General features: G+C 35.3%; 1 protein-coding gene across 1 annotated transcript; it reads left to right on the top strand.

Moving 5' to 3' along the window:
- Positions 1–563: 563 nt before the first annotated feature.
- LOC125498615 (uncharacterized) lies at positions 564–22,824 on the top strand. Its single transcript, XM_048646854.1, has 4 exons — positions 564–1,542; positions 18,558–18,664; positions 21,131–21,270; positions 22,809–22,824. The coding sequence occupies exons 1-4, from the start codon at positions 564–566 to the stop codon at positions 22,822–22,824; spliced, it is 1,242 nt and encodes a 413-aa protein (XP_048502811.1).
- The last annotated feature ends 162 nt before the right edge of the window (positions 22,825–22,986 follow it).

The raw sequence follows: 22,986 nt of genomic DNA, 5'->3' as shown, positions 1-22,986 counted from the left end.
ATCATCCTTCTCTCTCTCCTCTTTTTTTCTCTCTCATAATTCTTTATAATATTTTTCTCCCTCTCTCCTCATGATCTAGCTTGTAGATCATCCAATGGGCTCACTCTTATGTTCTTGTTGCTATTATTAAATAACAAAGTACTTCATGTTACATGCCTTAGACAAATTGAGTAATTAATTTATTACACGTAGAGAATTAAGTACAATTAATGGTCAAATATCAAATTTATATTATCAAGGGCTTATTATTCTATGTGCTTTGTAAAGATATGTATTTTTTTAGTTGTATCGAATTGATTTGATTGTATATATTAAATATATGTTTAGTATAATAGATTTAGTGTATATTTAGTATATGTTCACTATATTTGTTAATATATTTAGTATATACTTACTTTACATATTACTTAGCTAGTGTTGTTGTTAATCTTTTGGATTTGCTAGTAATTCTTATTATTCATAAATTGTCTAATATTTATCTACTACATATAGTACGTACTTCTATTAACAAGTAGTGAATATAGTGAATTGATACTTTCTAGTTGTGTGTAGAGTTTTAAATTATGAAAAGGAAGGAACGTAGCTGGATGTATAACAGACTTGATGGGCGTTCCCTTAGAACTGAGTTTGTGAACGGGATTGATGAGTTTATTGAGTTTTGTTTACAACGTCCACATTTAAATGACGATGACAAGATAAAATGTTCATGCATCCGATGTAATAACTTGCGTTACTTGGATGCGGACACGGTCAAAGCACATTTGTACAGTAAGGGTTTTAAACTGAATTGCTTTGACTGGTTATGTCATGGTGAACGTGCTACGGGGTCCTCCTCATCTTCCGCTCAGTCAAATCCGTATATGTTTATGGTTGTGGATGCTTTAGGAAATACTGAAGATCATGACATGCTTGCACTTTCAAACTCAGTTGAAGAAGAACCGAATGGTAAAACGAAGAAGTTTTTCGACCTTCTCAAGGTGGCCAAGAATCCCTTGTATGAAGGGAGCAAGGTGTCTGTGCTGGAGATGGCTTCTAGAGTCACAAGTTTAAAGTGTGAGTATAACCTACCACACAGGTGTGTTGATGGGTTTGCTAGTTTATTGAATGAGGCGATACCCCAGAACAACCACATGGGAAGAACTTTCTACGACATAAAGAAAGTTCTAAAGGGTTTGGAACTTCCTCATGAGAGGATACATGTATGTCCTAGAGGTTGTATGTTGTTTTGGAAGGGCAATGCTCACTTAGATAAGTTTAGTGTATGCGGTAATGATCGGTACAAGAAAACTTCTAAGGGAAAACTTATTCCTGCAAAAGTGTTAATCTACTTTCCAATCACATCGAAGTTGCAGAGGTTGTTTGAAATTAAGAATATCTCTCTGGAAATGACATGGCACGCCGACAATCCTCAAGTGCAAGGTACCTTAGCACATCCAAGTGACAGTGAAGCATGTAAACACTTTAATAGAACCTTTCCCGACTTTGCCGTTGAGGCTCAAAATGTTAGACTCGGGCTGTGCACCGACGGATTTTCTCCATATGGTAAGTTTGGAGGGCAATATTCATGCTGGCCAGTTATTCTCACACCATACAATTTGCCTCCATCTTGTGCATGAAGAAACCATTCATGTTTCTTTCTTTGCTCGTTCCGGTGCCTAAAAATCCCAAAGGAAACTTTGATGTGTTTATGCAACCTCTAGTTGAAGAGTTTAAACAGTTGTGGCATATTGGGGTTATGACCTATGATGTTTCAAGGAAGCAAAATTTCAACCTTCGAGCAGCGCTGCTTTGGACAATTAAACTACTACAATTTTGAGCAAATATAACATACCTATCTTAATGGTTAATTTAACAAGTGTTATCTTTGATCTAAATTAACATTTTATTAAGAAAAGTGTTACCTTAAGTTGGCGAAATGGTCAATATAGAAAACTAGACTTAATACTTACAAAATACATATTATCTTTTCTCCTCACTATTTGATTTAGTATCTCTCACCTAACACTTTTATCACTTAACAGTTATCTTTTGTAATTTTTCGGTTAAAAATAATTTATAATATGCTATCTCTTAATAACCATAATTTACCCACCCCGATAGAAAACCGCAATGATTCCAAACTTCCCCACAATCTGCAACTGCAACCACCTCCTATATGCTCTCTTGTTGTTCTCATTATCTCTCTAAATAGTTGTTAGCTTACTCCATATTCTTATCCTTAGCCTTTTTATTAATCTATGCATGCTCTGTGAAACATATTGAAGCATTTCAACGAGGAACCATCTTCTTCTCCTTGTTTAGTCTTTTATTTAATCTATGCATGCTCTAGAAATATATTAAATCATTTCAACGAGAAATAACCAAATTCAAGATGAAGACTTCCTTTCCGAAAAAAAAAAGTTCAAGGTGAAAAATTAATCAAATGGTGTTTTCAACCACGTACCAAAAGAGATAAGTTCATATGTTTGTTAATTCTAAATTTCTGGATCTACAATTTCAATCATCGTTTAGAAATTTTATTAATTTAATCAAATGGTAAATCTGAAATGAAATGGTGTTTAGATATTCTAAGAATTAATCAAATGGTAGATATTTTAAGAATTAATCAATGGTGTTTTCCATCACCAACATGATGTTATTTAGATCATTAGTTCATTTCTTCTTCAGGTTTATTATGTACTCAAATCAATTTCTTTTTTAAAGTTGCATTTTATTTTAAGTTTCCTTATCGAGTTTTTTTTTAAGTATTTTATTCTGCATGATAAATCAAAGGAGTCACCCGTCAATCCTTAAGTCTTGTTTGTAGTTCTCTTAATTTTTTATGTTTCTGTCTATTTATTCTGATTGTTTTAATTTTTTTTTCGGTTTTTTCACCAAATACCCTCGACAAATCAAAAACTTCACCATATACCCTCAATGTTTCAGAAATGCACCGTATACCCTTGAGTTTTCGAAAACGCGCACCAGATACCCTTTTGCCTAACTGCCGTTAACCCACAGTTAGCTTTATTTACAATTTTGCCATCATTAACCCTAATCCTAATTAAACCTAACCTAATCTAACCCTAATCCTAACCCTAAACCTTCCCCCTTACCCTAACCCTACCCCTTGGCAGCCCCCACCCCCACCCCTTCCCCTCCACCACCCCAACCTCTACCCCTCCCTCTTCCCCCCCGTCGATGTTTGGCCGGCCTCCCCCACCGTCGATGTTTGGCCGGCCTCCCCCACCCCCACCGCACCGTCGCTGCGCGTGCCGGCCCCCCTCCTTCCCGCGCGTCTGTTCGCCACCCCTCACCCACCCTCTTCGTTCTGCGCCGGAGTCCCCCCCCCCCTCTTCGTTCTTCGCCGGAGTCCCCCACCCCCTCTTCGTTCTCGCCGGAGTCCCCCACCCCCTCTTCGTTCTTCGCCGGAGCCCCCCCCCCTCTTCGTTCTGCACCGGAGTCCCTCACCCCTCTTCGTTCACCGTCGACTCCCCTGCTCCTGTGCGAAAATCCGACTACCATGTGGTGAAATCTAACCCAGCCCTCGCGAAAATCCCCCACCTTGCGCGAAAAACCGATAACCATCGCGAACCGACCACCCTGCGCAAACCAACCGCCCTGCGCGAACCGACGACCCTGTGCGAACCGACTACCCTGCGCGAATAGTTGATGTGATGGTCAACGAAGAGGGGGAGGGGGAGAGGGAAGGATGTTGTCGGGGAGGAAGGAGGTCGGCGTGGAAGGAGGGGGATGCGGCGGTGGAGGGGGAGGGTGGGGCTGGGGTGGGGGTTGGGCCTGGGGTTGAGGGGTGTTGGGCTGGGTTAGGTTTAGGGTTTGGGGTAAGGGTAAGGGTTAGATTAGGGTTAGGATTAAGGTTAGATTAGAATTTGGGTTTAGGGTTAATAATGGCAAAATCGTAAATAAAACTAACGGCGACTTAACGTCTGTTAGAAAATGGGTATATGGTGCACAGTTTTGAAAAGTCAGGGGTATATAGTGAATATCTGAAACATTGAGGGTATATGGTGAATTTTTTGATTTGTCGGGGGTATTTGGTGAAATAACCGTTTTTTTTATGTTAATTACATTGATAAAGATTATTGCGTATTTTATCGCTATTTTCTTTGGTTGGGTTTGTTTGTTGTTGCAGATCTAGTTGAAGAACTTTTTTAGTGAAGTTGAGAACAAATGAATTGGTCGGACGTACTTGTGATTTCATGTATCTAGATTTTGCTTACAGATGTAAATACTAAATAATGCAGTTGAAATAGATGTATGCATTTGCACCATAAATATGTTCTATTAGAAATGAGATTGGTTGATCGAATTGCAAGAAAGTATTTTTGTTAATATTGTTATTACATCAATGTATTTTTGTATTTGTTGTGTATTACAAGCATACTTGGAAATTAATTTTCTTTTGAAAAGAAGATATGCAAAAATAATGGTAGATATGAATGTTATTTTCTTTAACATAAATTATTATTATTTTTTTAAATGAAGAAGCCAAAGATAACAGTGGGCAACTATAGGAGTTTATTTTTGTGGAGCATACATAACACTTTTACTAAAGAGATGTTATATTTGCCTATAAAGACATAATACCTACTTGAAAGAGATGTTATCTTTGCCTACACATGTAGTTAACAGTTGTAAGATATAAGTGTTATCTTTGCTATACCAAAGATAACACCATCAACATATGTTATATTTACTTTACATTACAGTCACTTGGAAAACGCCTCAAAAGTATTATGTAAAGCATTAATTAACCATTAGCTTTGCCCTTTTTTGTAGTAGTGTTAGTGACTTCCCAGTGTATGGTATGTTGTCCGGATGGTCTACTGCTGGAAAGAAGGCATGCCCTTACTGCATGGATAAAAGCAAGGCATTCTGGCTTGAACATGGGGGTAAAGTGACATGGTTCGATTATCATCGACAATTTTCTTCCTTCTGACCACCCATTTCGAAGGAATAAGATTGCTTTTTGTTGAACCCTAGTTTTGATAATGACAAAGAAACAAAGGAACAAACTAAGTAGTGAACTAATGAGTCATTTAAGTGTATGGTGTTTAAGGTATCAATAAAAGGAACTGGGAGAATACGAAGTCAAGAAGAAGTCAAGAGAGGATTTCAAAGGCTAAGTAAAGAAGTTTCTATGTTGATACTGGAGCAAGCATTGGATCAAGAAGAATAGAAGCTAGGCGTTTTATTTTCTAGTTCCAATGTAAAGGAACAAAGAAAGAATGGTAAGGAACATGTAGTTATTTGAGAATGAGAGTTTGTTCCTTTGTAAGGAACAAACTAAGTGGCACTAAACGAATATGTTAAAGGAACTTGTTAATAAAAGGAACTAGACTTAGGCGTGAAATTAGTAACGGTTAAAAGATATTGAGTAAGTCATGCCTAATTATAGGAAATTAGTTATATTCTAATTTCAAATGATAAAATCATTTTAAAAAGAAAATCTGTTTGGAAAAAGATTTTATTTTTCGGAAAATAAGAAAATAAATATCCGGTTTTAGAAAGATTTTTTTAAAAGATATTATTTTCTTAAAGATTAAAAATTCAGTTTTAAAGATAAAAAGTGTTTTATAAAACTGATTTTCGGATAAAGCTCAAGGAACTCCTATTACTTAGGAGTAATGGCTTAAATATCCACGTTCATTTTAGTTCATGGGATCATGGGACATGATGTGAAACGTGTTCCTTAGGGGAAGGAACATCATGGGTTAATGGACTTAAACATGTACTCTAGTTTAATCCCACGTTCTTCATGATTACACTATAAATATAGAAGTCTAGATAAGTTCCAAATGTGTCTGACTAAGTAATTAAGTGAGTTTAACTTATTAAGTGTCAGTGCCTTCATTCTCTCATAATAGCCATTTGTTCTTTGCCTTCTTACTCTAATTCCACTAAGCTTATTTCGATCAATTGTATTTTGGTTTTTGGGGTAAGGGAACTTTGAGTGAAGTTCTGTAGAGAGGCTTGAGTGAAGCTTGTATGTGAGAAAACTTCGAGTGAAGTTGAGAGGAACTGCTGTTAAGGGAACAGTGGCTCAGGAACTTGAGTTTAGGAACTCAAGGTGTGGCTCGAGTTAGAATTAGGTTGTAACAAAGTTGTTTGGCCTAATTAGTGAAAGTGTTGAGTTTAAAATCCCTAGTGGTCGAGGTTGTTTCTTCTTGTTGGGCCCAAGAAGTTTTTCCTCGTAAAAATCCCTTGTGTTCCTTTAGCTTGTTTATTCGTTTAAGTTTTAATTTCCGCAAAAAGTTACGTTTATTTCTACACCTACAATTCACCCCCCCTCTTGTAGTGTTCCTAGGGAAATAACAATTGGTATCAGAGTTAGAACTCACGTAAGATAGGAAACCCTATTGAGAAAAAGATCCAAGGAACAATGAATACCACCGAGAAACTTGAAGAAGGTTATTCCACTCAAAGGCCTCCTATGTTCAATGGGAAGTACTACAACTATTGGAAGAACCGCATGGAGATATTCATCAAAGCTGAAAACTATCAGGTATGGAGAGTCATTGAAGTTGGTGATTTCGAAGTCACAACTACAAATGACAAAAATGAGGTAACTCTTAAACCCCTCTCTGATTATGACAAATCTGATTTTGAAAAAATGGAAGTAAATGCCATGGCTATTAAATTGCATTGTGGACTTGGACCCCATGAACATAATAGGATCATGGGATGCAAATCCGCAAAGCAAATATGGGATTTACTAGAAGTAACCCACGAAGGAACTAATGAAGTTAAAAGATCGAAAATTGATTTACTTATGAATCAATATGAACTGTTCTGCATGAAATCCAAAGAAAGCATCCGAGACATGTTTACTCGTTTTACTAACATTATAATGAGTTGGCTTCTCTTGGAAAGTTTATTTCATCTGAGGAACAGGTTCGAAAGGTTCTTAGGAGTCTTCCTAAGGACAGATGGATGGCTAAAGTCACTGCTCTTCAAGAAACAAAAGACTTCACTAAGTTCAACTTAGAACAGCTGGCAGGGTCACTTATGACTCATGAGCTTCACCTTGATACTGAATATGGTGAAAGCTCCAAATCAAAATCAATTGCTCTCAAAGCAGATGATGAAGATGATTCGGACTCGAAGAAGAAGAAGCAGCCCTCATGGTTCGAAAATTTCGAAAGATGTACAGGAACATGAAGAATGGAAACTTCAAAGGTAAAACTAAGAAATTTTCTAACAAAGCTGCTTGTCATAAATGTGGAAGTACAGATCACTTCATCAAGGAATGTCCTCTTTGGGAAAATGACAAAACCAAAGAAAGGAACAAGGAACGCTTTGCTGAAAGGAACAAAGAATCAAAAGCACCTTTCTCTAAGGCAAATGTGCGCAAAGCTATGATAGCTGCTTGGGGAGATTCAGAGACGGAAGAAGAAGAGGAACAACCTTTGCCTCATGGCAAACACTGACGAAAAAGAAGATGAAGAAAAATTGAGGTAAGTCAACATGGCTTGAGTCAGACTAGATGGTAAAACTAGGCTAAATATATGATCTTCTTTATGATGCAATTCTTGAATGTAGAGATGAACGTGAAAAACGTAAACAAACGGAACAAGCCTTAAAGTCTGCAAGGAACACATAGAATGGCTTAAGAAAATGAGAACAGATGTCGAAACAAGATTCTTTGATTTATTTGATAAAAACTTAAAAATCAAAGAATGTTATGAAAGTTTGAAAAATGAAAATTATCTAATTAATTTAGAGATTTCACACTTGAAGGAATTTGTCCCTGTTCTGAGTTCCTTTGATATAAGATCAACCCCTTTGAAAGGATACAGATCTGAGATTGAAAAAAATAATAAGAGAAAATTATTTTAAAGGAACAGATCTGTAATCTTAAAAAGGAACTGGTTGTCGCAAGGAACAGAGGCAAAATCATGAAAGTTCCTAAGTGGATTGAGAAACCACAGACCAAGAGGAAGGAAGGTCTTGGTTTTGAAAACTACAAGAAAAGGAACAAGACAAAGAAATATGTTGATCTACCTAGTGAAAGTTTGTATGTATTGTGGCAAGGTAGGTCATTACATAAATCAATGTCAATAAAATCTGAATGATTGGGAAAAATGTGACAATAAGTAAGAAAAAATGGGTTGTCAAAACAAATCCTAGTCAAGAACAGGAACCCACGAAAGATGGGGTTCCTACAACTAACACTTAGTTGATTTTTGCAGGTTGGAGTGAGGGGGAACAACACATGGTATCTCGATAGTGGTTGTTCCAAGCACATGACAGGAGACAAAACGAAGTTTCTCTCACTCACAACCTATGAAGGTGGAGTGTAACATTTGGTGATAATAAGAAAGGTAACATAGTTGCTATGGGTAAGGTCGGTAAGTCACCATTACACTCCATTGAAAATGTATTTTTAGTTGAAGGTCTAAAACATAATCTATTAAGCATTTCTCAATTCTGTGACAAAGGAAATACTGTAAAATTTGATAAAGAAAAATGCTTGATCATCAACATTAAAACTAAGAAGGTTATTTGGAAGGAACAAGGAAAGGGAACACATACATTGTGGATCTAACCTTGTTCCTCAAATCAATTTAACTTGTCTTAGTGTTATTGAAGATGATTCACTTCTTGGCACAAGCGTCTAGGACATGCTAGCTTTTCATTACTTGAGAAACTTAGATCAAAAGATCTTGTTTTAGGATTACCATCCATAAAATTTCATATTGATCAAGTTTGTGATGCATGTGCACGAGGTAAGCAAGTAAGATCCTCTTTCAAATCTAAAACGATTGTAAGTACCACTAAACCATTAGAATTAATTCATATGGACTTATGTGGACCCATGAGAATTCAAAGCAGAAGTGGAAAGAGGTATGTACTTGTATTGTAGATGATACTCTAGGTACACTTGGGTTATTTTTCTCACTAGTAAAGATGAAACTTATGATGAGTTCCTTGTCTTTGCTAAAAGAGTTCAAAACTAAGTGGACATAAAATAATGCACATTAGATCAGATCATGGCAAGGAATTCGAAAATTATAAATTTGATGACTTAAGCAGAGATAATGGCCTAGATCATAATTTTTCTGCCCCTAGAACACCACAACAAAATGGTGTTGTAGAAAGGAAAAATAGAACTTTGGAGGAAATGTCTAGAACCATGTTAATTGCTAGTGAACTTCCAAGGAACTTTTGGGCTGAAGCTGTTAATACTGCTTGTCACATAATTAATCGTGCCATGATGAGACCTATCATTAATAAAACTCCTTATGAACTTTATTTTGGAAAGAAACCAAATATCACCTATTTTAGAACATTTGGTGCAAATGTTATGTGCATAATAATGGAAAAGATAATCTTGGAAAATTTGATGCAAGGAGTGATGAAGCAACATTTTTAGGATACTCCTCACATAGTAAAGCTTATAGAGTATATAACAAAGAACTATGTGTGTTGAAGAAAGATTCATGTAATCTTTGATGAATCTGACAAATATAATCCAAGCATACAGGTTGATGACTATGAGATAGGGTTAGTACAACCAAGTACAAGGAACGCAGATTCACAAGAAGAAGAAGAAGTGAAAGAGGAAAGGAACGAGGAATTTGAAAATAATGACATCAATGATATTCCTGTTCCTCAAGGAGGAGAAGATGCTCCTGTTCCTCAAATGAAGGAACTGAGTCCACCGAGGCTAACAGAGGAACAACTGAGCAGAGTTCCTCATCTACTCAAGGAACTCATGAGGAACAACATGTTCCTATAAGAGAGTTTCAACCAAAACCTTGGAGATTACAAAAAGTCACATCCTTGGAACTCATAATCAGCGACATATCCAAAGGTACGCAAACTAGATCTCAGTTAAGGAACTTTTGTGCATTTCATGCGTTCCTATCAATGATGGAACCAAGAAATCATGAAGAAGCCTTAACTGACTCTGATTGGATTACTGCAATGCAAGCTGAATTAAATGAGTTTGAAAGAAACAAGGTATGGCATCTAGTTCCTCATCTAAACAACAAAAGTAATTGGCTTAAAATGGGTGTTTAGAAACAAACTAGATGAATATGGAACCATTGTAAGAAACAAAGCTAGACTTGTAGTAAAAGGTTATAATCAACAAGAAGGAATAGATTATGAAGAAACCTTTGCTCCTGTAGCTAGATTAGAAGCCATTAGAATTTTAATTGCATTTGCTGCTTACATGGGATTTAAATTATATCAAATGGATGTTAAGTGTGCATTTTTAAATGGCTATCTAAAGAAGATGTATATGTTGAACAACCCCCTGGTTTGAAATAATAATATCCCAAATCATGTCTACAAGCTTGATAAAGCTCTTTATGGGTTAAAACAAGCACCTAGATCATGGTATGAGAGATTGTCAAAATTCCTTTTAGAAAATAATTTTAAAAGAGGAAAGGATGATAAAACCTTGTTCCTAAAATCTAAAGGAACTGATATTTTACTTGTTCAAATATATGTTGATGACATCATATTCGGAGCAACTAATGAAACATTGTGCAAAGAATTCTCAAGTCTCATGAGCAATGAATTTGAAATGAGTATGATGGGTGAGTTAAATTTCTTTCTTGGACTACAAATCAAACAAACTGAAAAGGGTATAATTGTTCACCAACAAAAATACATAAAGGAACTATTAAAGAAATATGGCCTCGAAAATTCAAAGACAAATCACACTCTTATGGGAACTTCAACTAGATTAGATGAAGACTCCATAGGAACAAGTGTTGATCAAACAAGATATAGAGGAATGATTGGTTCACTTTTGTATCTAACTACTAGTCGTCTAGAGATAGCTTTCAGTGTTGGTTTGTGTGCTAGATTTCAAGCAAATCCAAAGGAGTCTCACCTCACTGCTGTGAAGAGTTTTCTTAGATATCTTAAAGGAACAGATGATCTTGGACTCTACTATCCAAGAAGTGATACATTCGAACTAAAAGGATATGCAGATGCAGATTATGCTGGAGATCTTGTAAATAGGAAAAGCACCTCAGGTATGGCACAATTCCTTGGTCATAGTTTAGTTTCTTGGAGTACCAAGAAATAAAACACAGTTGCTTTATCCACTGCTGAAGCAGAATATGTAGCAGCTGCTGCATGTTGCTCTAAATGCTTTGGATAAAACAACAACTTAGTGACTATGGAATAAACTTTGAATGTGTTCCTATTTATTGTGACAATACAAGTGCTATAAGTATATCTAAAGATCCAGTGCATCATTCTAGAGTAAAGCATATACATATCAGACATCACTTTTTAAGAGAAAATGTTGAGAAAGGTTTGATTAAACTTGAGTTTTGTCAAACAGATTATCAGATTGCTGATATTCTAACTAAGCTTTTGCAAAGGGATAGATATGAAAAATTAAGGCTTGAGTTAGGGTTAATAAAATTAAGTGATTGTTCCTATGTCATTCCTCCCATGTTTGAATCAATTTGAGTGACTTTGTGTGCTAAAAATTATTGTGTTTAATTGCCTAAGACCATTGCAAAATTGGAATGTTGCAAGACATAAACATGAATTCAAAGAAATTAAACAACTCACAAATGTCACATAATACTTCCCTTACTGTTCCTAAGGTTAAGAAACATGCATGATATGAAGGACATTGATATGTAGCATTAGTTGTTCCTATAGCACAAGTTCCTTAGCATTTATTTTCTTTCAAAAATTTAAAACTCATAAAAATCCGAAAAATCCGAAAAATCTGAAAAATCCCAAAAATAAGGGGAACCAGTTTTAATTAAATCTTGGTTCTTATTATCTTTTTGTTTTCTTCCTTTTTTTTTTTTTTGCTTTATTTCTTTCCCGCGTGTCATAATTACTATTACATGCAAAACTTCCTTCTTTAATTCATCCTAAGAAACCGTGTTCCTCTCAATCTCTTCATCTTCACCATAGCCGAAACCTCATCACACCCTTTGATACTCCATAAAAACCTCCAAACCTTCACAAATCATGGCAAAAACTTCAAGAAACTCTCCTTTTCCCACATCAAAAACAACCGACACTTCAAAAATAGAAAATACTTCATCTTCAACCAAAACCCTTGAAACCGACATAATTCAAGAAAACCCCATAGAGGAACAGCAATTAGAATCTCCTAGAAGAAGTATGCGTAGAAGAAAGTTAATTGGGGAAGACGATGAAGAAGAAACCCCGGAACAATCTCAGGGGGACACTACAAGAAAATAGGTTTTGGGCAACGAATTTGAAACTCAAGGGCAACAAAACTGAATATCGTGGCCCATAGTTGACAACAAGAGCGACGAGTTGAATTTGTTGCCCTAGAGAACACTATTGTGCGACAAAAATGTTTTTTGTTGCCCAAATACATATTAGGGCGACGAACTAAATTTTCGTTGCCCATTACCTTAATAGGGCGACAAAATTACATATTACGTTGCCCTTGGTTAGTAATGGGCCAGTTCAAATTAAAAATTCGTTGCCCAAACCAAATAGAAAAACGCGTAAAAATTAAACTGGCTCCAAAATTTTGCCACAAAAACACGTTCCTTCCCATCACCCCAGAGATTTCAACTGCTCACAACTCTCAACTCACACTCTCTTCGGTTCACGGTGGTTCAGCAGTGGCATCTTCTTCAGTTTTTCCCGGTGATTTGTGATTTCCGACGAGATATTGGACGTTTCTCAGGTGACGACTTCAGTTGTGATGGCCAATTAATTTTTTCATTGAATCAAATTGAAATATCTCACGTTTCATGAATTCTTTAATTATGATCGAAATTTCAGTTGATGGTTAGTTGTTACCCTCTTATGCTCTGCCCTAACCTTTTAAAATTTTTACAGGTGGTGATGTGGGTGGCTGCCGGAGATCAACGGTGAGGCTAGCGGTGATTTCGGCGGCAAGGTTGGTATCTTTTGTTGTTTTACCCTAAGTCACGAATCAACCCCTCTCTTGTCAAGCAAAACAGTTCTTTACCTTGAATTATTGTTACGAATTTGTCAATTACGAAATTCTAGGTTTTCTACTTTCTTTCTCTTTCCCTCTTTTTCATCATCATTCTTTGTATTTTTCTGTTTCAAATTTGCTGTTTGATTTACTGTATTTTTACCAATTTTGAATTTATTTAATAATCATGGAAAGGGACGGCTGTTCACAATAGTTATAAAGGGGATATTATAGTATGTAATTCTACTTTTATTACTGTTGGTCAGATTTTTATGGCTATAAATATTGAAGAGAATCATCTTGAAAAGATATATTTTCTTGAGATGAAAAGAAAGTTTTCAAAACTGTTTTTTAAAAAATTGGCATATATCATGCTTTATTGCTGCTGCTTCTTAGATATATTAGATCAGATTTGGTTTAGAGAAGATACCAGACAGTGAATGTAACAATACTTGTATGGATGATGCTATGTGAGAACTGAGAAGTAATGCGAATTAACTAGTTTGATAGCTAGATTTTTGATGAAATAGCGTTGACATGTAGGCCCTGTAAGCAAAGGAAGATTTATAAGGATGATTATTATCTCAAATTCTGCAATAGCTAGATGAAGATACACCTAGAAATATATTTTAATTTTTGAATATTGTTACTTTTTGAAGTGCTCATCCTTCATAGATGTCGTTGTCCTTGTTGTGAAGGTAGCAATATATTTGAAGCTCTCGATTGACCAGAACTAGAAATTTTGGCCGTTTCATCTGATTTATTCCCATATGATATCATTTTTCTCAGTAGCTCACCTATTGATTTGCATGAATCACATGTCCAACTGAAATTTCACAAATATCATCAGGTAATGCCTAATAATATCTGAAAAGGAAATACATCAACTATTTCATACTGTCATTGATTGCTGAGAAAACAACAGACAGCTCAGGTTTTCCCACCAAATAGGATACACTGCACATTCATTTAATAAGAGATACTTCCGTATGTGATATATCCAACTTACATATGCTCAACTGTTCCAACATTCAGTACAATAAATCAGAGAACTAGAAAGCCTTCGATCCACAGGTTTGACATATTTTCTCCTATAGGCAAAAGAAACACCATTACTAATCTTTTAAATTGACACTATTGCTCGATAGTGCCAAAACTAATTTTTTTTGCATTCAATTACCTAAGCTAGTAAGCTGAAGATAATTACCAAAAGATCATTCATGTTCTTTGCCTTAGCTTGTTGTATACTTGGTTAATCTTTTTGTTTGCTAATCTATGAGTGTAGACAAGCGAAACATGTATTTTTATTTTCGTGTCGAAGAATGTGTCATTACATTATGACTACGAATCTCAGTTTGTCTTGTACAACCAGCATCTGTTTGTAACTATTACAACCAGCATCTCTAACTTCTGCCTTCTCTCTATCGTCTAAATTCTTCTGTTCTTCTATTCTTCTTCTCTTCTGTTCTGTCTTCTTTCTGATCTCTATACTCTTGTTCTTGACAGAAGGTTAGCTGAGTAGTTGAACTGAGTTGGAAATGTTAGGCCTACTCAGATTCAAACATATGCTTCACGATCTTCTATGATGTCTCCTTCATCTGTGGAGCTTAATATGTTGAGGAAAAGGAAACTTACAGGGTGTACCGAGAGACTTGTAGGGTAGCAATTGATAAGACCAATGTCTTTACAGTTTCCTTCACATACTTCCTCTTATTCACCATAGTGTCCTTATCATTCTTGCTATTTCTTATCCTAGAAAACATTCTCTTTTTTCCTAGATCTTTAGTATTGAATTCATCACCCAGCTCTGCTATGCATGCACTGTCATTACCTGTAATCTTTCATTAAGATATATGCAAGATAAAAGAAAACACCATATCAGTAAATTAAGGAACTTCAAGATACATATAGTAGTATAGGTAGCAAAGATTTAATTTCACTCAGGTTTCAGATCACTGAAAGCCAGCAACAAATAAAGAAATCGACCTGGGGAAGATGCATGATTGTTGACTAAAGAATTAAAATAAGCCGCATGTTCTTAATATTATCCAGTTTATACCAAGCTAGAAGTCTGATTTTTAATTACTTGGAACATGTTGTGAGCTGAAATTAGGCCTACATAGTATTTGTGATTAGCATAGTATTTGTGATTCTTTGCCAAATTTCAATAGAAAGTCTGCTTCCAAACTTCATAAAATCGTGTAAGTAACTAATTGCAGGGGAGTATATGTTTCAATCTTTCATATTAGGAATGATGAAACCTCTATATATAAGAATATTATTTACATCAACAAATGAATAAAAAGAATCATTATTTACAAAGTGAATCATAAAAAAAGTCCAAAGAATGGGAGAAGATGAAGGTGTTCTGGTACAATTTCTATGAATCTGTTGCATGGAATCATATGCATCTTCACCTTCATTTCATCTCACATATTATATAGAACCATATTATATAGAAACATATAATGTGGTAGGTTGACTATTCATGTCACAAATAGAGCAATCAGGATAGGAATACTCTGAGGTAGATAGAAAAGGTATGAGTAAGAAGTTATCATTTGTGTACTTTTTTATAATAGTGTGATGTGAGCTTTCTATTTCATGGTTAGGATGCAAGAGTCTGAGTCAAATGTTTGCTCTGATATGGGACACCAGATCTCTATAGAACAAATGTCTTGATGCTATTCTTGGCAGTAGCTATTGCGGTGGTATTCATGTTCTCTTTTTTATTAAACATGTGAAGATGTTCAAGTAGTTTCATTTCTACAATATCATTGAATAGCATGGCCTGGGATCAAGTGACTTGAATTGGTAATGTAAAGTTGACGATCAAAGTTGCAGTGTAATTAATCGCAACTTTGATAATTCATTGTGTTTATATATAATAACATTGTTTTTATGTATTAATTTTAAGGTCAATATATCAAAGTGGTGTATTTGTGATCAAAGCATGGTTTATAGTTTAATGATATGCTTCTAGTTTACATTTCTTTGGTAAATTTCTCTAATGTACCCATGTGATACCTCCCTCCCCCTCCCAGAAACTACTAAATATCTCCCATACCTTTCTAGTTTAGATTCATGTGTTATTCAATTTCTCTCTGTTGCATTTTGCTAGGTCTCACCATGTAGCCATGTATCGTTAATTTCTGCAATAAAAACCATTTATGAGTTCTTTTCTTGATTGTTTACGTGTGTTAAACACCAGGTGTTTTCCATGATTTTGGTTTCTTAGCAAACAATTATGGGAAGCTAATTCTAAAAAATTGCAAATTTCATGTGCTAGATAGGCATAAAAGTAAGGATGAGACTACTCAATGCGAATGTGAAAAGAAAATGAGAGAAGATATGCTAAGAATGTATGAAGACATGAGGTATAAGTTTTTTAGCTTATTCATTATTATACTCAATATTATTAATGTCAAAAATTTTCATTGTCTAAATCATCTTCTTATTTAGTTTCAAGCTAATTAAAGACAAAATATCTAGATTAGGTTTTACACAATGCTCTGGAGGATAGATAATAATTTTTTTATTTTATCAGGAACAATGGTTAATGACTAATTATAACGTTTTTTTATTTTACCAGGAACAATAGGTCGTGACTATTTTCTGAAATTAGCAGAGGGGAGCTATGATAAGGCTTTGATTATGTGAATTTCTTCGTAGATTATGGGTAGTGCTAATTAGTTTTATTTTGGATTTACTTTGAATTATATGTTACATTGAATGTCAAATTTGAAGATTATTTTGTTGTACTCCGATTATATACAATTTGTTATTTCACGAATACATCTTCTATTATCTCATACTTTTGTTTTTAATAGGTTCATCTAATATATATGAACAGGGGAAAAGCTTATAGATTATACGATAACAATAATTCGTAGTCCACACCAATTTGGGCAACAAAATAGAGTTCGTACATTGTCATTTTAATTTAGCGTGGATTGAAAAATATGTACAACAATTCGTAGCCTAAAGTATTTTGGGCGACGAAACTGGTGTTGCCCAAGACATCATGTCATGTAAGACTACAAGATACAATGGGCGACAAAAAACAGTAATTGTTGCACAAAGTTTAGTATGGGCAACGACTTAAGAAACTCGTTGCCTAACTGCCCTCATAAATGTGCAACGGATACGGACTCGTAGCACAAAAGACTATTATGGGCAACGAATGTAACTCGATGCCCAAGATGTGGTTTGTGCAACGGCTACAATTTTCGACGCACAAAATACAATGGGCGTCGACCTAAGACGACGAAATTGGCGCGCAAAAATTTCGTTGCCCAAACCTTTGTGCAACGAACTTGTCCCATTGGGCGACGAATATTTTTGTTGCCCAAAACCTATTTTCTTGTAGTGGGAAGAAGAAGAAATCACACCTGTTCCTTCCAAGGGAACCGTTTCTTCATCTTCCAAGAAACGGGTCGAATGAAGTGAATCTAGGTATGTTTTGGGTTTTTGCGTCGATTTAGAATGGGCTAATAAAGTAGAATTTCAAGAATTAACCTCCATTCTAAAGGAACAAGGCATGGAATTCTTGTTTGAATTCGCCTTTAACAATGCTCTTGTTCCTCTAGCTATGGATGAATTATGTGCAAACTTTGTTAATACTAATGGAACTTGCACAACTGAGGTTAGAGGAAAGAAAATAAGGTTTAATCAAGCCACTTTGGGCAAAGTATGGGAAGTTCCTTGCAGAGGAATTGATTTGTACTTTAAACGGAAATGAACTGTCTCCTTTCCGAATTTTTCTCAAGACAAAATCTTAGAATATTTTGGAGGAACAGCTGGCCAAAACAAACTTAACCATAACCTACTCTCTCCCCTTCACAAAGTGCTGTTTAATTTCGTTTGGAGAGCACTCATTCCTGGAACTGAAAAGAGGAATGAAGTGGGTCTCCTGGATATGTATTACATGTTTTGCTTGGACCATCACATACAAATCAATTTCCCGTCCCTCTTCATTCAACACTTAACTCACTGTATTGAGAACAACTGTGTAATTGGATACGGTGCTTTGATAACATCTTTACTTCATCACTTTGAAGTAAGACTTACGGGTTGGACCACCATAGGAGTCAAACAAGGGAACATCTTGAATGAGAAGACCCTAAATGGACTTGGTTTGTCTGTCCAAGAAGGTGTATTCACTCAAGGGAGGATGGCTCCAAGTTCCTCAAGTAAACGAAAACTGCCTACACTTGACTTAGAAGCGTTATCTTGGATGACCCTGTTCCTAAACCGGAGGAACCAAAACCTAAGAGGCGCAAACACATTGCCATTAAGCCTAAACCTTCTGTTCCTCAGAGAGTGAGGAAGAGCACTCGTAGAAAAATTGCTCAAGTTTCTGTTCCTTCCAACAAGGACTCACCATTAGTCCTTTCGGATAATGAGGAACAGGAACCCTCAACTCTCAAGGAACCTACTCCACCACCATCTCCTAAACTCTCTGTTCCTTTCACCAAATTGCCCTCCATTTCACCTTCATCCTTCTCTGTTCCTTCCAGTTTTGAGCAGTTGAAGGATGAAATAAAAGGCCCAAATCCTTTTGCTTCCACCTCCACAACTCTTCCACCCACACCACCATTCCTTCTTCCCATTTATCACCCTTCACCTTCTGTTTCTATTCCAGGAACAGATGAACTTTCCATTCTCACCCCTCCAGCTCCTCCACAAAATCTCCCATCTGCCTCAAGTTCTAAGGGTAAGGAACAGGATACTCCAGATGATGCTAACTGGGTAAATGATGTTTGTCTTCCTGCTCAACATATGATCAAGTTTTATAATCATCTTCATTGGACTTTGGATGCCAAAACTGATACAATGTTAAGTCTTATGAAGAGCTTGAGTGATACAGTGGTTGCGCAACAAAAGAAGATGGACTCTATGGCTCGTGCCTTGGAGGAGTTGAAGGAACAGGTTGGACTCAATCATGGGGTGGTGATGAAGAAATTAGAGGATGTGGTAGAAGAAGAAGTTGTAGAGGAACACCATCCCCTTCCCTTTCTTAGTTTTTTTTGTTGTTCCTGTTTTTTCATCAAGGAACACAACTTTTGTTTAATCCTTTTTCTTTTCTTTCTTTGTTTGTTATGGAACAAGTGCTATATAATCAATGACTTTTGCTATAATGTCTATGTTTCTAAATGATTTGCATAATTTCTTCCTTGGAATGGCTAGTATTATGTGATTGATGTTTGAGCAAGTTTACTCTTTGATTTTCTAACTTAACCACCAATGGTGCTTGTATATTGGTCTTAAGGTGTTAAATCAATTCATCAATACATGCAGAGTTTATTCTTTTTGAGGATGACAAAGGGGGAAAATGATTTAAGGAACAAAATGTACATAAACTTGAAAAAAATTGAAAATTAAAAAAAAATTAAAAAATGGATAAGGTAAATGAAAAATAAAAAATAGGTTAAGGTAAATGAAAAATCAAAATTCAGTTACTTACATAATTGTGTTTTATTTTTCATTTTCTTCTTTATGTTTTATTATCATTCACTTAATTATTTGTTATTTTCCTTAGTTTGTACCTTTGTTGTCATCATCAAAAAGGGGAAATTGTTAACCCTAGTTTGATAATGACAAAGAAACAAAGGAACAAACTAAGTAGTGAACTAATGAGTTATTTAAGTGTATGGTGTTTAAGGTATCAATAAAAGGAACTGGGAAAATACGAAGTCGAGGAAGAAGTCAAGAGAGGATTTCAAAGGCTAAGTAAAGAAGTTTCTATGTTGATACTGGAGCAAGCATTGGATCAAGAAGAATAGAAGCTAGGCGTTTTATTTTCTAGTTTTAATGTAAAGGAACAAAGAAGAATGGTAAGGAACAGTGGTAGTCTATTTGAGAATGAGAGTTTTCCTTTGTAAGAACAAACTAAGTGCACTAAACGAATATGTTAAAGGAACTTAGTTAATAAAAGGAACTAGACTTAGGCGTGCAACATTATAACGGTTAAAAAGATATTTGAGTAAGTCATGCCTAAATTATAGGAAATTAGTTATATCTAATTTCAAATGATAAAATCAGTTTTAAAAAGAAAATCTGCTTTAGGAAAAAGATTTTATTTTTCGGAAAACTAAGAAAAAAAATATTTGGTTTTTAGAAAGATTTTGTTTAAAAGATATTATTTTCTTAAAGATTAAAAATTCAGTTTTAAAGATAAAAAGTGTTTTTATAAAAACTGATTTTCGGATAAAGCTCAAGGAACTCCTATTACTTAGGAGTAATGGCTTAAATATATCCACGTTCATTTTTAGATCATGGGATCATGGGACATAATGTGAAACGTGTTCCTTAGGGGAAGGAACATCATGGGTTAATGGACTAAACATGTACTCTAGTTTTAATCCCACGTTCTTCATGATTAACACTATAAATATAGAAGTCTAGATAAGTTCCAAATTGTGTCTGACTAAGTAATTAAGTGAGTTTAACTAATTAAGTGTCAGTGCCTTCATTCTCTCATAATAGCCATTTGTTCTTTGCCTTCTTACTCTAATTCCACTAAGCTTATTTTGATCAATTGTATATTGGTTTTTGGGGTAAGGGAACTTTGAGTGAAGTTCTGTAAGAGAGAGGCTTGAGTGAAGCTTGTATGTGAGAAAACTTCGAGTGAAGTTGAGAGGAACTGCTGTTAAGGGAACAGTGGCTCAGGAACTTGAGTTTAGGAACTCAAGGTGTGACTCGAGTTAGAATTAGGTTGTAACAAAGTTGTTTGGCCTAATTAGTGAAAGTGTTGAGTTTAAAATCCCTAGTGGTCGAGGTTGTTTCTTCTTGTTGGGCCCAAGAAGTTTTTCCTCGTAAAAATCCCTTGTGTTCCTTTAGCTTGTTTATTCGTTTAAGTTTTAATTTCCGCAAAAAGTTACGTTTATTTCTACACCTACAATTCACCCCCCCCCCTCTTGTAGTGTTCCTAGGGAAATAACACTTTTTGTAAGAATAGGGTTGAGAATGGCGTAGCTCCTCACATAATGTCTGGAGAGGAACTGTGGGAGTGCGTGAAGGACTTACCTAAAGCAACTAATGGTCCCGAGGCGTTGAACCGATTGAAGAAGGATAAAAAAAGGTTGGTTGAAACAGGATATTTTGTGGGAGCTTCCATATTGGAAAGATTTGATTCTCTGTCACAACTTAGATTATGTCATGCATGTTGAGAAGAATTTTTTCGACCAACTCATTAACACTATGATGGATGTGAAGGGTCAAACTTCAGACACCCTTAGTGCAAGGAAGGACATGGCACGTGTTTGCAAACGCCGGGAACTGGAGCTTGTTGATGATGGTGTGGGGAATTTGGCCAAGTCGAAAGCACCTTACACACTCGACGAGGATCATAAAAGGTATTTTAATAGGACTTGCATGAGGCATTAGAACTTGAAATAGGCGTAGAGGTTGGATTATAGGAACATTAAACCCAAAAAAGGGATCGAAATGGCTTACTTTCACTCATTTTCATTGGCTAAGTGTCTTAAACTTGCATAAAATCATACAACCAAGTAATAGAAAGCTTAAATGAGTATTGTAGGACTTGCATGAGGCATTAGAACTTGAAATAAGCGTAGAGGTTGGATTATACGAACATTAAACCCAAAAAAGGGCTCGAAATGGCTTACTTTCCCTTATATATATAAAGTATAAATCATGATATTTGGTTAGTACATAATTTTATATGTATTGAATATATTTTTAGAAGATTTATTAAATTTTATAAATGCTGTAATTTCAGAAAATAAGTATTTTAAGTGTTTTGAATGATTTTTAATCACTAGAATAGTTGTACTATACTAGGGATTAAAAATAACGAAAGTTTGGTACAAAAAAACGATTTTAAAACACGTTTAAGGGGGTTTTAATCGTTTTAAAGTTGCTGTAAATTTTTAGTTCGAGATATTTATTTATTTATTTATTTTATTTTCTAGGCGGAGATTTCGTAGTAGGAGACTTTTAGCGAGTAAAAGTGGCCTACCGATTTGTTTATACAAGGTACGTACATCGTTTACGTGCTATGTGATTTAGAAGCATGCTCTAAGAGTATTTTATTTATTAGTATCATGTATAGGACTCTATTTGTTCATATATATGATTACTGGAATTGTTTTACATGTTGTTTGCCTGTGTGCTACATGTAAACTAGAAGTGTTTATGATTATAAATGTTTGTATGGAAGATTGATGCAAGCAGGATAAGTCAAGTTTATTTATTAATTCGTGAGTGAATTAACGTAAGTTAGAGTGAATCATGTTTTACATGGATTCTTGAGTATTGTTATCATCTTATAAGGACCGTGGATCTTATTTGGTAAGTGACAAGTTCTACCTATATAAAGGTAAAGTTTATTGTTGGCTAGGTTCAACAAGTAAGTTGGTAAAGGTTAAAAAAGAAGTAAAGGAGTCTTGGTTGATAAGTTGTGATCACTTGTTAATCCAAAGATAAAAAGGAATTCTATTATGATTGTTTGAGTATTAGTTATGTGTTGCTTGTTTGTTGTGTCAACACAAGTAATAAAATATATTCAACGTAAAGTGAAACAAGAATAGGTTATAGACTTTAGACTGGTGCACGTCTAGAGTTGGACATAAAGGTTGGGGTTATGGTGAGCGTGCCATAGCTTTTCTAGGAATGGATTGATCACCATCCTTCTTTATTTCAAAGGTTTCTCGATATTCCAGGTCACTCTGAAATGCGAAGTCGCGCCCACATTTCATCTTAGTAGGCAAGACAACTCGTCCTAATAACTATTCCATTTAAGTGATAAAAACTTGGTTTAAATTCAGTTCAGTAAAAGTTGTCTGCAGATTATTATATACTTATGTTATTATTTGTTCATGCATGTTATTTTGTAGTATCATGTTTAGGATTATTCATGTCTAATATGCAGTACTCAGCTTTGCTGATTACGTGCTTGTTGTGTTTGTAATCATGGCTTTGCCTATTGATCCTGTGGTGATCCTTCGGGGGAGCAGAGTCAAGACAACATTGACATTACATGTTCGCAAATGCATCTCATTGGGAATCTGGAATGGAGAGACTCTTGTATTACTAGTATCATTTAAGTT

Source organism: Beta vulgaris, chromosome 6, assembly GCF_026745355.1.
Source record: "Beta vulgaris subsp. vulgaris cultivar EL10 chromosome 6, EL10.2, whole genome shotgun sequence".
NCBI lineage: Eukaryota > Viridiplantae > Streptophyta > Magnoliopsida > Caryophyllales > Amaranthaceae > Beta > Beta vulgaris.
Note: the sequence above shows the minus strand (reverse complement) of the source record. Positions and strands in the feature narration are given on the sequence as shown.

Bases quoted from the DNA above. Each gene is read 5' to 3' on its own strand.
- LOC125498615 (XM_048646854.1), top strand. From the start codon at position 564: ATGAAAAGGAAGGAACGTAGCTGGATGTATAACAGACTTGATGGGCGT. The intron at 1,543-18,557 runs GTAAGTTTGGAG...TTTCTATTCCAG, and splicing joins CGACGGATTTTCTCCATATG to GAACAGATGAACTTTCCATT. The intron at 18,665-21,130 runs GTAAATGATGTT...ATGGATGTGAAG, and splicing joins CTCCAGATGATGCTAACTGG to GGTCAAACTTCAGACACCCT.